The following is a 15,149-nucleotide window of genomic DNA, read 5'->3' on the forward strand; positions in this document are numbered from 1 at the left end:
GTGTGAAAGCACAGGAGTGATGATCTTAGGGACACTTAAACACCCGACAGTCGTCATGAGTAAAAGTACCTTAAGACAAAATGTTTGTTGCCAGCTTTAGTAGTTTGAGAGATTGCTGGGCGCTGTAGCCATTAGTGTAGAAGTTTGGTGTTGCATATACTTTTCTCCTGTAATGATAAAGCCATAAAAGTGAACTAGTAGCTACAAGGATCATTCACATTGAATATAACTCCAGGGTGATTGAGGGTCTACTCTATGCCTTTACCAGTTTTCTTACCCACTTCATTCTGCCTAGTTAGAAACTACCATTATTTTCTTCTCATCTTTAAATACACTTTTAAGTCCAGTTGTAAACTATTGAAGGCCTATTCTTAGGATGGGCCATCAAAAGTAGGTCATCTGGCGTGCGACTCCTTGGACCCCCACTGATCAGCTGTTCACTGGGCCGATACACTCATGCACTGAGCTGATTTCTGAGGTTGGCCAGACTTTGCGTTACAGGCAAAGTTCCCATTCACTACAATGGGAATGTTGTGTGTAATACCAAATATGCCCACTGCAGTTGGGACAGAGCTGTTTGCTTCCTGCAGAAGTCAGCTCAATACACAATTGTACCAGCCCGGTGAACAGCTGATAATCAGGGATCTCAGGCAGCAAATTCCCACTGATCTACAATTAATGGCTATGCTAAGTTTACAACCGGACACCGCTTTAGGAAACTGAGCACTGTCTTATTACTTTGTGAATGCCACTATTTGCATGAAGTGTTAATCTATTTCTTCTTAGACCCTTTACAGGTTGGTGGGAATTCTCTGTCACTGCATTTGTCCCATTGTTGTTCTGTCTAGATATGTAATAACTGATATTTATTTCCTGTCTAATAAATATCTTCCCATATTTGTATGGCTTTCCCGGATAGGACCCGCTATTATGAGAGTTATATTAGGTATGTTCCTCTGTGTTCGTGAATGAGATAGCTGCTTGTGCCATACAATATATGCGAAGGCAAATAGTTATTACATGTTCAGCTGTAGTGTCTGCATGCCATGTATTATATATACTGTATACCATTCACTGCAAACCACAACTTGGTTCTAAAGCTGACCCTATCCCCTGTATCTGATTATTCATGATTCTCATTAACAAACACCGCATTCTTTGAAAATTACACACATATATAGAAGATTTAGGTCTATCCACCTAGCTAGGGATAGAACATGCAAAGAGGATCACTGGTTGAACCTGGGGGTATTTCTTCATCAGGAGGGCCCCTCAGCTCTCCTTACTCATCTGGTTTAGAAAACACCTTCAATACCCATTACATAATAGTCCTGCAGTATCTTCTCTGTGCATAGTCACGTTCCTCTGTTTTTCCTCTTGCAAATGTATGAATGAATTGACAAATGGGTGTTACCATTCCTCTTGCCAGTAGGGCGTGTCCTTACACTTATTTTCTCAGACCCTGGAGGGGTGCACCCTTGTGGAACTGTGTAGATCCATGGTGAAATTAAACAAAGTTAAAGGGGTGATATAAGATTAGGAAAAGTATTTAATCCTCCTGTTTTACCAGAGACACCACCACTTTTTCCATGGGCATTGTCTGGTATTAAAGTTTAGCCCATTAGGTGCCAACCTCTTTAAGTGGATTTATTGACCAGAAAATGACCTACTGTGTAAATTAGACTTTTATGGTAAATATTTTTAAAACTGTTTAGTGATTTTTTTTTTCCCTAATTTTGATGTCATCTATATTAAAAAAAAATCCAAGTATCTTGCAGTTTTTACACTCATCACTGAGCCTAAGGGCTCCTACCCACTAGCAATAGATTTTCTTGCGATGTGAGAGTGAATGAAAACGCATGATTATGAAACCAATGATTTTCGATGGTTTCATACTCATTTGCAATGTTTTCACTGAAGCCTCCCAGCGCTAAGAAAAATCTGCTCTATCACCCATTGTTTTCAATGGGGCCGATGGCAGCAGCGCCAGACCTATTGAAAACATAGGGAGTACATTGTGCTCCCCTGACACAGCTGTGACAGCCATAGCAGGGGCTTCCTTCATCCCCGCGGAGACCGCAGAGATAAAGGAATCCTCTGTCACAGCTGTGGCAGAGGTCCGCAATGCTATCCTATTTCTTTCAATGGGGCTGGCGCTACTGCCGCCCCATTGATAGCGATGGGTTGCAGGCAACCCACGCAGTAATGATTTTCGAGGAAGGGCTTGAAATATAAGCCCTTCCTTGAAAATCATCCCTAGCTATAAAAGAAAGTAAAAACATTTTTTTACTCATCTAGAAGAGCAATCCAGCTCTTTTTTCCTACCCTGGCAGTCTCTCTTCTGGAGGTCGGGGATGGAAAAATCCCCACCTCAAGAAAGCGCTGCCTCTGATTGGCTGAGAGCTGTGACTAATCAGAGGCAATGCCCAGCTGTGATTGGTCACAGTGCTCAGCCATTCATTGAATTCAATGAATAGCAGCACTCAGCCATTCATTGAATTCAATGAATGGGTGAGCGCTGCCTGTGATTCGCTGAGCACTCTGACCAATCCCAGGCAGCGCTCAGCTGTCATTCAATGATGGCTTGACGCTGCCACTGATTGGTTACAGCACTCAGCCAATCAGAGATAGCGCTTTCTAGATGCGGGGATGTTTCACTCCCCGGCCTCCAGAAGACAGAAGACGACTGCTGGGGCTAAGGCCGCCTGCAGACGAGCGGGTCGGATCTGGCGGCGAGAATTCTCGCCGCGGGACCCGACCTGAGCGCCTGCAGAGACAAGCACGTACTCACCTGCGCCCGGCGGCCCCGGCTCTTTCATGTGCTGGCTGCCGGGCAGCCGGCGCATGCGCAGACCGGAGCCGGCGGCTGGGTGAGTGACGTATCTGTGCGGGGCTCGCACAAAAATAGGACATGCCGTGGTTTGTTTGCCGCGCAACATTTCGTATTGTAATGCACTCCTATGCAGGCTTTGAGCGGCGGAAATCCCGCGGCGGGATTTCCGCCCGTGTGCAGGCGGCCTAAAGAGAAGAGACAAACGCCTCTTCTAGGTGAGTAAAATTTTTTTTTTTACTTTTTTTTATAGCTATGGATGATTTTCAAGGAAGGGTTTATATTTCAAGCCCTTCCCTGAAAATCAGCACTGCGGGGGTTGCCTGCAACCCATTGCTTTCAATGGGCTGACAGTAAATGGAGGCGGTCAGCCAGAAGTGATCATCAGCTGCTCTATCTCCATTCACAGAAGTCTATGGCTCCTCTGTTAAAGCGCAGGATCGATAATCTTTGGGACATCTGTTGGGTGCTTCTGCGCCTGACAGTCATACCACATAAACCCAGCTTTAGATGTTGTAACATGCCATAAACCCCTGTGACAGATTCAGTTCTTCCTTCGAAGTATCAAGCCTCTTCATATCCTTGCATTTCCACCCTCACAAGTTTTTCTTCACACACTTTGTTTTATTATGCCTAATGAAGGGCCGTAAGTAGTCTCAAAATATTGCTGTGTAATAGCATTAATTTTTGTTAGCCATTAAAAGGTATATCTACAAAATTATTTTTTTTCTCTTACTGAAAGCAATAACAGAAAATAAGTGACACCAATATATAGATAGTACTGCATCCACCATAGGTGATGGTCATAGCTCACCTCCTCCCCCTCTGTGCACAATGACCTCTGCATGACCACAACACTCTCCCATAGAAGTCAAAAGTCAACCATTCCTTTCCCGCCCATTGTTGTCTATGGCCTATAAGGCTGCTGTAAAACATATTTCTTAATGGGTTAAACTGCACCTCAGGCAAGACTGATGCTCCCAGAGTCATGCACTGTCAACAGAATGAAACAATCTACAATCAGAAAATAAAAAAAGACTGGAAAAATGGAAATGTGTGGTTCTAGTTAGTAAAAAATATATATGGGATACATTTCCTTTTAAGCAGTCTAAACAGTGTTGGAGAGGGGTTCTTTAGGCTCACCCCTTAACTTCATAGAACATACATAGGTCCACTTTTAATTGCACCATCGTGTGTCAGACCCTCAGCCCATATTGTACTGTGGTAGGTCAGTCCAACCCTTTGTCCAAACCCAAGCACATATGTTATTAGTAGCTTTTGTACTTCTAATCTGGATATGCGCTGGAGATGGTCCCTGTTATCTGCTGCTTTTTGTTATCTTAGATCGGAGTCTGGAGAAAGGAACCTGCCAGTCATCTTCCGAGAAGATCCCGACTTCTTGGACTACAGTGAGGATCCTTACCTGGGGGAACCTGAGTACTACAGTGGGGATGAGTGTTACGAAGAGGACACCATGCTCTCTGGAGACAGGTGCAGGATGGTGGCTTTCAGTGCAGCGAGTCTGCAGTCAAGGCAATTCCAGAAGCTAATCAAAATCTTTTTATAAAACAGGCAACTGTACGAGGAACCGACGTTGTACCCAGCAAATGACTTAGACTATGAGAGACCCAAAGGCTACCACCATCCGCACAGCTTCTTCGAAGAAGACGATCCTCAGATATGTTATGAATCAAGGAAATCACCAAGACGGAGATTACTGCCTCCAACTCCTCCGTGTGAGTAGAAGATAGGACTCACACCATAATATTAGAAGAGGGCAGTCTACAAATTAGTAACTACATGGTGCTGTTCTCCAAACAGGGTGCTTGGAGCGATCGGGGTCTCAATGTCTTGTTTCTCTCTTTTGCAGCAAATAGAAGATCTTCATTTAATTTTGAATGCCTTCGAAGACAAAGCAGTCAGGATGAAATACCTCTGTCTCCAACTTTTCATCACCGGACAGCATTGCCACTACATCTAATGCAGCAGCAGGTATATTTGGCCATACGGATAAGGGTTAAACATGGTAAACATGAACTGAAATGACATCTGTGTGACTTTGACTTTTACCTTTTGGATGTATTCTGGACCTTAAAGACGTTTTCCAAGTTTTTTTTAACTTTCCACAGAGCAGATAACTGGATAAAATAAGTGAAAAAGTACTCATTTAATGTCCCGGTGCTCGATTTGTGGAAGATTCTGCAGTAGTCACATGCCATTTATCGTTCTTGTGACCATTGCAGCCAGTTCCTGACTTCAGGGGTCACATGCCATTCATGCACATGTGACCGCCGAGGCCAGTGATTGACTGCAATAGTCACAAGAATGATCAAAAGCATGTGACCGCTGCAAGAGGTTCTGAAACCTGAGCGGTGGGGCAGAAGCTGCGGTGCTAGAGCACTTGTATATTTACAAATCACTTTAAAGGGATAGCCACTAGGGGTCTTCCTTCCTTCTAATTTGCTGCCCAATGCCTGTTGTCATGTGAAGTCCATCTTCAGCAATAGAGACACTGTAACGAATAACAGGAAGTGTGTGTGGAGGGTATGTTGTTACATGCTGTTCATAGAAGTCTATGGAGAGAGAGGAGAAAGCTGCTGTAGAGAAAAAGTGACTCACATAGATGAGGCTGTTCCTAATAGTAAATGAGTAAGGCTAGTTTCACGTCTGCATCGGATTTTCCGTCTGAATGTTCCATCGCAGATCCGTCTACAAATACTGGGAGAAAAAGCGCTGCATTCCTCACTTTTTCTTCCATACTAAAACCAGGTAGACCATTACAGTCAATGGGGTCCGCCTGGTGCTGTTCGGTTCCGTCTAGAGATGGAACGGTTTGGCCATGGAGATTCCCCTTTCCTGCTTCCCAAATGGAGCAGGAAAGCAGAATCCCCAGCGCAAGTGTAAAAGCCCCCTTACATCTACTGAAATTGCATCTTCATTGCTCAGTATTGCTGTATACTGTCCTCCATGCTGCTGTTATGTCTCTGTATGTGCTTTAGAGAGGTAAAGAAGACATCCTGTTTTATGTATGTGCAGTGTGTAGTAGATATTATAGCAGGCTCCTCCAACCAGCTCAGAGAGACAGGAGGATTAGAGATACAGCCTACAGAGGGGAAAAATGGTGATAAACTCGGTATTATTGTATCTTGACGCCACCAGGAAGCTAGGAGTGTGACAGCCCTTCAATGAAGGAATGCCCATGTCACAACCCTAGCTCCCGATTGGCTGTCAGTACATCTCCTGTGCCCCCTCATTCCTCAGTGTTCCCCCTTCTCCTGTGCCTCCTGGGATGTGCTGTCTGTCCCCCCCTTCTCCTGTGCACCACTATGCCCCGTGCCCCTGTCTGCTGTGTGTACCCCTCATCCTCTGGTGCCGGGTCCAAGGGCAGTGTTCCCAGCGCATTGCTGTTCCACAGTGTTGGCCTTCCTAAGCGGGCCCCGGGACTCCAGCAGGTGTGTATGTGCTCACTGTCACCCCTCTGTCGCACGCTGGCCGCAGCACTGTAGGGTCTGTTTGTTGTCTCCGGCTGTCGGCAGGCACTGCAGGGAAGTTAGCCGTGACAGCGGAGACACGCTTGTGTCAGCTGGGAGGTCCGAGGATGCGGTGGCTGTGCCGGGCGGGGGAAGTTGCATGCTCATCCTGTGGTCCACTGTGTGGACACCTGGACAGCCTGCTCGGGGGACAGTGAGATCTGCAGCAAGTGTAGCCTGTGCTGAAGGCTTAGTGTGAGGGGTGGTTTATGCAGTTAGGCATACATTCTTACCTCTACATGCTTCCATGTTACAGGTGTAACATGGAAGCATGTAGAGCTACTAATGTAACACTAAGCCTTCAGCGCAGGCTACACTCACTGCAGACACTGTTAGGACCTTCAAGGACCTTTAGCAAACAGCCAGTTGGGAGCTAGGGGTGTGACAGGGGCGTCCCTGCATTTAAGGACTGTCACACCCCTAGCTTCCGATGGCGTCAAGATACAATAATACCGATAAACTCAGGATACAAATCATATAATGGCCAGATATAGTGTTATACTTCATGTACACATACATCATCTGAAAATGCGGGCATGCTTTAAAGACCAATTAAAGGATTTGTCCCATGCCAGTTAGACAATTCACATACGGTGGTGCTCGATGAGCGTCCATGCTCTGGGACCTGTAAGGAGGCCAACAGTCCATATTCCCAACCACATAGCTAGCTGCGTATAAAAATGAATGGAAGTATAAGACCATCACTTTCTTGCTGACGCTATTCCATTGATTGCTCAGTCTGTCTTCTCTTGATATATTATTACATTTACGTTTAATATGGCATCTGCGCTCGCATCAGCTTCACTTCAAAGTAGCATTTCCTGTTCTAGAGCTGTATGACTCTTTCAATTAGTGTGACATATTCCACAACATGTAAGTAATGCTGCGCAGAAGAAGTCTCCGTATTCTCAGGCTGTCACAGTTCATCTATCCCTAGATCACCGATTAGTCCTGGTTCCTCTTATTAGTGAAGTGTAATTCTTTAATCTTTGATCTGTCCATCCTGCCAAATTACTGTTTTCCTTATGATACATCCCATTCACTTTGTAGTGAGACAGATTAACGAGCTCTGCAGTTCATGATCAGACGTATTAATGTCTCATAAGGCTTCATTCTGGTGTCTATCAATAGACATTACTAGCCCAGTAATATATTATGCAAGTGGAATACTGCATATACTGGAATGAAATAAGGTCTATGTATACTTGGCCTCTTCTTGAAACACATATGGCTATATGCATCCTAACTGTGCATACCCCATGCAGTTAGGACGTCCATAGCCGCCCACAGCATATGCTGTATATGGAACGGGCCCGGGAGCCAAATCCACTCCATACATCACTGGTGTCAGCCGTCTTTGACAGCCGACACCTGCCTGCAATAGCCGTAATCGGAGATAACTCTGATCGCGGTTGTTAAATGTTGCTGTAACTTCTGAGAGCAGCATTTAAATGTCTTGATCAGATACTTACCGATACACTAATAGAGGAAGGCAGGTAAAAACACCACATCCCTCAACATGCAGACAGTCAAACTGCTATATGGAGGAGCAGATGGCACAGGTGGAAGGGTACTGATGAACAACCACTCACACAACTTCCTTATAATGAGGGGAGCAGCTGCTTAGTACTATACTTGCACACAGAGAGGGCATATACAGGATGTCAGGCCACATAGTACATGTAGTGCACCATGCAGGCTCACAGCCTATGTGTTCAGTTTCTAGTCATTTTCTCAGTCTGTGTCATTTTCTCAGTCTATTACGTAGACCCTACCACAGAAACTGCTTACTGGGTGGGCGACAGACAGCCCTGTCAGTTACTGATGATGATTACACAGCTCCTGTCACACAGGTATAATAGAGGAGATCACAGCTCATCCTCCTCGATACATACTTATGGCCTGTAGCTTATTCAGGTATATTATATATAATGTAACACATTGTTTTACCTGCCGCAGGGATGGTACAGGCTGTAGCTGCTCATATAATAATGTGAAAGTAATATCAAGATGGTGCTTGATAAGCATCACACAGGAGGCAACACTGCATGGAAGTGACTGTAGGCAATCGGGTGAGGGTTGAGGGAATGGAAAATGTGTTTTTGTCAGTGTGGCCCTTTAAGTTTAGTTACATAAACCCCTTTAAGGCCTCTGGCACTCTAGTGTTTTTTCAGTACACATGCTGTCTGACTAAAAAACGGACCTATCTCTGACAGTACTCAGATGCCATCCGTGTGAGGTCTATGTGCTATCCAAGTGCTGTCTATGTTTCTTAAGAGACGATAAAAAATATCCACAAAACACAAATAAGTTTTCATGCGAGAATAACTGTGGTGGGATCAGGGTGCGTGTTTCAGTAGAGAGGAGGATCAACGTCTTTCACACACTTCTGGTAGCACTTGTTTGCCAGAGATAAAGAGACCACCATGTTGCAATCTACTTCAGACATCGGGGTCCTTGGGGCTGTTATATTGTCAACCAATCCCACAGAGATCGGCAGATTTGGCCCACTTTGTGTTTGGCCCACTTTAAGGCCCTTTTACTCACTCTTCCATTATTGCCCCATGTAAGAGTTCCAACGATCAACTGAGAAAGGAGCAAACGTTTGTGGGATGATCACATCTTTTATGCACACATTAAAGTCATTGTTTGTCAGCTGCTCAGCTCCTCATGTAAAGGGAACGTGCTGCCAACAAACCTGGAACTGAATGGCCACACGTATGATCACAGGTAGCAATGATTATACATTTGTGTGACCCCTGTCCTGTTTGAAATCCTTTTAAATGAGGTCTGATCAACTTGTTATATCGTCAGTTGGCACTTGTATGGGCAAAAATGTCTATATCTGGAGGCAGCACTTGGGGAACCACCGTTTTCATCTTTGACACTTTCCAGCGGGATTCGGTCTTCGCTACTGGGACCCCAAGCCTTTTCTCACAGAAATAGTCTCAACAGTATAATAATAATCTTTATATAGCGCCAACATATTCTGCAGCGCTTACAAAAAAGGGGAAACAGAAAGACAAAAGTACAAAAACCACGGTTACATAGTAATTAGTTGATGGAAACACTAGAGGTGAGGGTCCTGCTCCAACGAGCTTACATACTACAAATAATGGGGTGATACAAAAGGTAAAGGGAGACGTGCACGGTATGGCGAGGTGGAGAGCGCTATACACAAACAATGGTCAGACTTGAGCTGTGTGATGGCTGAATCAATATGACTGCAGGGGGCAGTTGGTGGCGGCTAGCAGGAGTTGCAGTCAGTAGGACAGGGAGCATGTTATCAGGCAGAGTACAGAGGGGTTTGGTTTTTTTAGGGCATGCCTGAGGTTGTGTGAGTCAGAGATTGCCTGGATAGTTTGGGGTAGCGCATCACAAAGGACTGGTGCTGCTCTGGAGAGTATGGCTATAGACACTATACAAGGCCGAGACATGGTAATACTTGATAGTGTGAACACAGACCAAAGACAAGCTGAGTTCAGGGCAGACAATAGCGTGGTCCAGATATGTAGGTCCAGGATACAGAGGTCAGAATAGCCAGAGTAAGGCCAAAAATCAGAAACCAGAGAACACTCTGAGGGCTTTCTCATTAAAGGAATGGATCCAGTTGCTTAGGCATCCACCCTAGGGTGTGGATGCCTAATATAGAAGGTTTTGTGACAAGACTGAAGGGGAAATTGCTTGAGGAGTGTATGCTGGCCTTTTAAGTGAGGGGGCAAGAATACGTGTGAGCCCTGTGGGCTGAAGTCAGATGCCATGTAACAGGGAGGACATGGCGTGCAGCATAGGAGCGAGGATGGCAACCGACTATAGTCTCAGTGACAGGTAAGCGGGAGTGGCTGCAGCGGCATACTGTAGCAAAAAGTTCTGCAGTCATTTATGATGCACAGTGCTAGGTCTTGTGAAGATGACGCTAATCTGGAAAGGAGCCCGAGTATCCAGCGCATGGTCTTACCCAACAGAATCATCATCTGTATTTCTAGTGGAACATACATAAAAGCAGAAAACAATAAAAGCTTGCAACCATGGGGTGTGAAAAGTCATTCTGTGGATTTGTGATGTCCCTTTGTCATGTTGGGACCTTCCCGAGATACAACAGTTCGGCTGCACCTAGTAGTGACAGAAGCCACTCTTGTTCCTATCACTTTGTGCTGCACGTTATTACTAATTGTTCTTAATTGCTGTCTGCTCCAGTAATGAATTATTCATTCTTCCAGATTATGGCGGTAGCTGGTCTAGACTCCAGTAAAGCTCAGAAACATTCGCCTTGTCGCTCTACTCGGTCTTGGGCCACTCCACCGGCAACTCCTAACCACAGGGATCGTACCCCATTCTACACCCCCCTCATCCGGGTAGACCGTGCTGAGTCTAAGGAGCAAATGAATGGAAGTCTCCCATCTTTGCAAAGAAGCTCATGGTACACAGATGACTCAGATATTTCATATAGGACATTTACACAATCCAACCTGACTGTGCCCAACGACTTCAGGAACAAACAGAGCGACAAACAGAGGAGCGCAGACAGCCTTGTGGAAGCTGTAAGTCCCCCAGAAAAGGTTTACATCAACTATTTCCTACTTCTAAAGTCTAAATCAAAGAAGATCTGTCCCTCATGAGTACAGGTGATGAGAACGTTCATTATCTGTGCCCCTCCTGTTGTAAAAAATATTATCATTAGTGATTAGTGTACATTTTTGCAGCAATTTTTTTATTGCTCAAATGCATCTAAAATTAAAAAGTGAAGCAACATTGCAGATGACTGAAAATCTCTGTTTTGAATATACAGCTCTTATGCAGATCTACAGGAGGTGGACAAAAATATGAAAAAACCATATGAAATGCATGGGGTTTTAATCATTAGCATTGAGCTGCCCTTCTGACCCTTGTTTGGCTGAGAGCTTTCCCACCAAATTTGTGTGTACTTCACCTCTTGCCCTGCTCTGGGTGGTATTGGGAGCCAGTTGGCAAACCCCTGACCAATGGAACATTGTTGCTCGGGCAGATGTTCACTTGTGCCCGGCAGCATCTGTGTCATATTACCTCCACTTAAAATCGGTCTCTATATGTCTTACTGAAATATGATTTATAATGTAACTTAAGGCACGCATTTCGTATGGTGTTTTCATATTTTTGTCCACCCCCTGTATGTACCTTCATGGTTAGGAGTAGCAAAGAAACTCCCTGACTGTAATCTGAACCTACAGTCATGTGCTGCAAACAGTATTAGAAGGGCACTTGCTAGGTACTAACAGATGGTTGCAGTATCTGACTACGACTACATACAGTGGTCGTTTGTAGTCTGTCACCATACAGTACTGTAAAGGAGCTGCATACATAAAATGGTAAAAAAAATTTAAGCCTCTTTGTAAATTTAATTTTTTTTTACATTTTTGATGCATCTGAGTAAGAAATAGTTGTAAAAGTGAACATATCTTTCAAATATAATGTACAGATTTAATAGAACACCTGAAAACAAAGATTTCATTCTCTGAAAATAGTTATTAATGAAGAATATTGTGTTTATGAATGCATGATCATATTCAGCACACCACCACATTGATGAGAGGAACATGTTGGCACCACACAGATGGACTATTTAGGGGCATAACTTGATCCTCAAGGGAACTAAAGGGTCATCCATATCAGCATCGGAGGTTCCGTTCGGCATCTGTCACTAATTTCCGCTAAAAAACGGATATAGTTGCACTGCATGCAGCGATATTTCATCCTATCGAGTCCTGCAAAATACCAGCTGGACAGCCAGAAACTGATTGGTCCCTATTATAGTCAATGACGTCCATTTGGTTCCATCATATGAAGTTTCCATTCAAGCAGGCATTGCCGATTTTCTGTTCTCTAAATGAAGCAGGAAAACAGAAACCCCTAGTGCTGATGTGAATGAGCCCCAACAACCAACTTCCATTTACTTAATGATTCTGGTGTAGTTTCGTGTGGCAGGAGGCCTTTTGGCCCATCAGGTACTACAGCCTGGATATGACTTCTCATTTTGCACCCTCTATATAAATTTTGGTTTGTTAGAGGATAAGGCAGTCACATTTGACCTAATTTGAGCTGTAATCTGAAAGAGAGATGATGGTTAAGCAGGGGTGGTACCCCATGCTTCCTAAGGCGGGGCCTGTATCACTACAGCAATCCATCCAGTTCTACCCTCCTGGATTTGGGGCTCACTTACACAAGGTATTTCATATCCATAGTTCCTGTCCTAATTTGGAAATCTCTTTCCTTGGACTTCCTATTCTGTCTTGACATTGAATTCTTCCCCTCCGTTCTCATGTAATTTCCCCCTTTCTCCATTGCAGGTGCTAATCTCAGAGGGTTTGGGAAGATACGCTCGAGATCCTAAATTTGTGTCAGCGACAAAACATGAAATTGCTGATGCTTGTGACATGACTATTGATGAGATGGAGAGCGCAGCCAGCAACCTCCTCAATGGCAGCATTCGTAATGGGACAGCCGGGGGCGATATGTTCCCCATCCTAAGCAGGAGAGACTATGATCTTCAAGACTTTGGCCCCGGGTATAGCGATGAGGAGCCAGAGACCAATAAATATGAAGAAGATCTAGCTGATGAAATGATTTGTATAACAACATTATAGTATTTAACAAAACTAAAAAAACACTTAGGATTCTATAAAACAAACAAAAAAGTGCCTCTCAATTAATGATGGATGGCACTACATGGGAGGACTGAGCAGCAAAGCTGTGTGCGATGGAACAAGCCATGGATGAGAGATTGGGGGGGGCAGCTTCCCGGCACATGAGTTGTTGGTAGACTACAAGGTCCCGGAGGACAGCGCAAATACTAATGCAGTGGCTCAAGAACTGGAGTTCTACGTGGTGATGGATGATGGTCAAACCATATTGTGTTATATATGAACAGTATGCCGCATGTTGCACCTGAATCAGTGATGCAAATATGTGATACAGTATATGGTAATGACAATCAAAATGCCCTTGTCATTACCTTTAGCCATACACATCATATCAGATCTCTGGTCACTTCTGTCATGTCTTTCCAGTGGTGGTTGGGCCCACATTGTCTTCTGCAGTCTCACCCTCTTCTACAGGGCAGGTTATGGGTCCAGGATGATCACCCCTGGATAATGTAAAGTACCTTTACATAGAGAATATATCATTTCAATAGTCAACTTTTTTTTGACTATCACCTTAAGGGCAAATGACACTGGAAATAGCTGCAAATAATGCACTGACACCCAGAGTAAAGTTAATAGATTTTCTGTAAATGACCTGTAATATACGATGATTTGTATTTGTAAAGAGATGTTCTATATTTTGTAATCATTTACGGTAAATTGAACTGCAGCAATATCTACTGGTTTCTGAATTTATGTAGTTCTCCACAAAGATTAGAAATGCAATTATTTTTTTTTCTTTTCTGGCGATCCATAGAGATCTAGAAAAAAATATATTCGTAGTCACAGAAAAAAAAAAGTTTTGAAATCAAAATTTATGAAGAAATTTTTAAAAATACAAATATTTTATGTCAAATTGAAAATTATAAACAGAGAAGATCTGCATAAGATATGCAATTATTAGAGCGGTATGAAATTACTTCGAGTGGGTTTTTTTTCCATGTGACGTTGAGCTGTGAAACTTTTTAATCTGCAATGAAACTTTTACCAAAAATTTTTTTTAAAGTTTATTTACAAAAAAAATCAGAATCCGTTTTGTAATATTCATTTTGTCTGAAACCTTACAAAAAAGGGTACATTAGCATTTATAGTATTCTCTCACATACTCAATCATATTCCAAAGCAGCATTACATTCGAATTCAAGGGTTTTGCTCCCAACACAACAAGCATTATCCAGTATAAGAGATCAGAGACGACTAGAACAGGACAAGATGGCCGTATTTCCACACTCCCTGTCCAATCAGTCTTGTTATAAAAACTGTGGATGCTAAACCCAGAAACATATATATATATACACCTTGCTCTATGGGATCCTTGCATAGTCCATATATTGTAATGTTTTAAGGGTACAACTCGTCTACATGATTTTTAAGTGCAGATTGCATAAATAGCAATTCCATAACATGCACCTATTATTGGTATTACTCCCCTTACGAGCAGTCTGGATGAGATAAGAAGCTTGCAAGGAATTTCCAATTCTTAGATCTTGCAAAAGTCCATCTTCTTTTCTCCGATTGGAATGTTGCAGGTAGTAAAGGATATAACTCTCATAATCTATTAAGGAATTGCTATTTAAGCAATGTACTAATATAATGCAGCAGGTGGATTTAACCATTGACTGCTCTTTATTGATGGTAGTGACATAATATGAGGGTAGATGGGACTGAACCCTTAAAATGTGACATTGTGTCGTGTTTGGAAAAAAATGATGGTCGTAATAAAGCAGTGGAGCTAATGGAAGGAATTAAGGTCATTATTCAGTGGGTAAAATATATGATTTATCAGTGGCTTTGTGTGCAGATATGAGGAGGCATTGACACAGAGGATACATGATTAAATCATGCCTGAATCAATAAACCTTTTTTCTATGGGTGTAGTATCTTCTGTTCTGATTGCGCGTTATGTGTCGCCTGAAGCGGCTGGTACTGTAATGGGAAAGGATGCAAAGTCTAATAAGACAAGTAGTACAAGAACTGAGTGAGAATCTCCTGGGCCCACAACTATCACATGTCATTCAGAATATTGGTCTCCTCACTTGGAGCAGAGGACCTTTAGGTGCCCTCAGACTCGGAGGCCCGGATAGGAATGTAACTTCTGGATCCACTGTAGTT

General features: G+C 43.4%; 1 protein-coding gene across 1 annotated transcript in view; it reads left to right on the plus strand.

The window, feature by feature from the left end:
- The window catches only part of CACNA1D (calcium voltage-gated channel subunit alpha1 D), a 369,112-nt gene extending 354,201 nt beyond the window's left edge, over positions 1-14,911 (plus strand). The window contains exons 45-50 of the mRNA XM_066596532.1: positions 920-946; positions 4,175-4,321; positions 4,403-4,566; positions 4,701-4,822; positions 10,581-10,901; positions 12,684-14,911. Coding sequence (XP_066452629.1) covers positions 920-946; positions 4,175-4,321; positions 4,403-4,566; positions 4,701-4,822; positions 10,581-10,901; positions 12,684-12,980 — 1,078 coding nt within the window. The 3' untranslated portion in view covers positions 12,981-14,911. The remainder of the gene's footprint in view (positions 1-919; positions 947-4,174; positions 4,322-4,402; positions 4,567-4,700; positions 4,823-10,580; positions 10,902-12,683) is intronic.
- The last annotated feature ends 238 nt before the right edge of the window (positions 14,912-15,149 follow it).

Source organism: Eleutherodactylus coqui, chromosome 3 (genome assembly GCF_035609145.1).
Source record: "Eleutherodactylus coqui strain aEleCoq1 chromosome 3, aEleCoq1.hap1, whole genome shotgun sequence".
Lineage (NCBI taxonomy): Eukaryota > Metazoa > Chordata > Amphibia > Anura > Eleutherodactylidae > Eleutherodactylus > Eleutherodactylus coqui.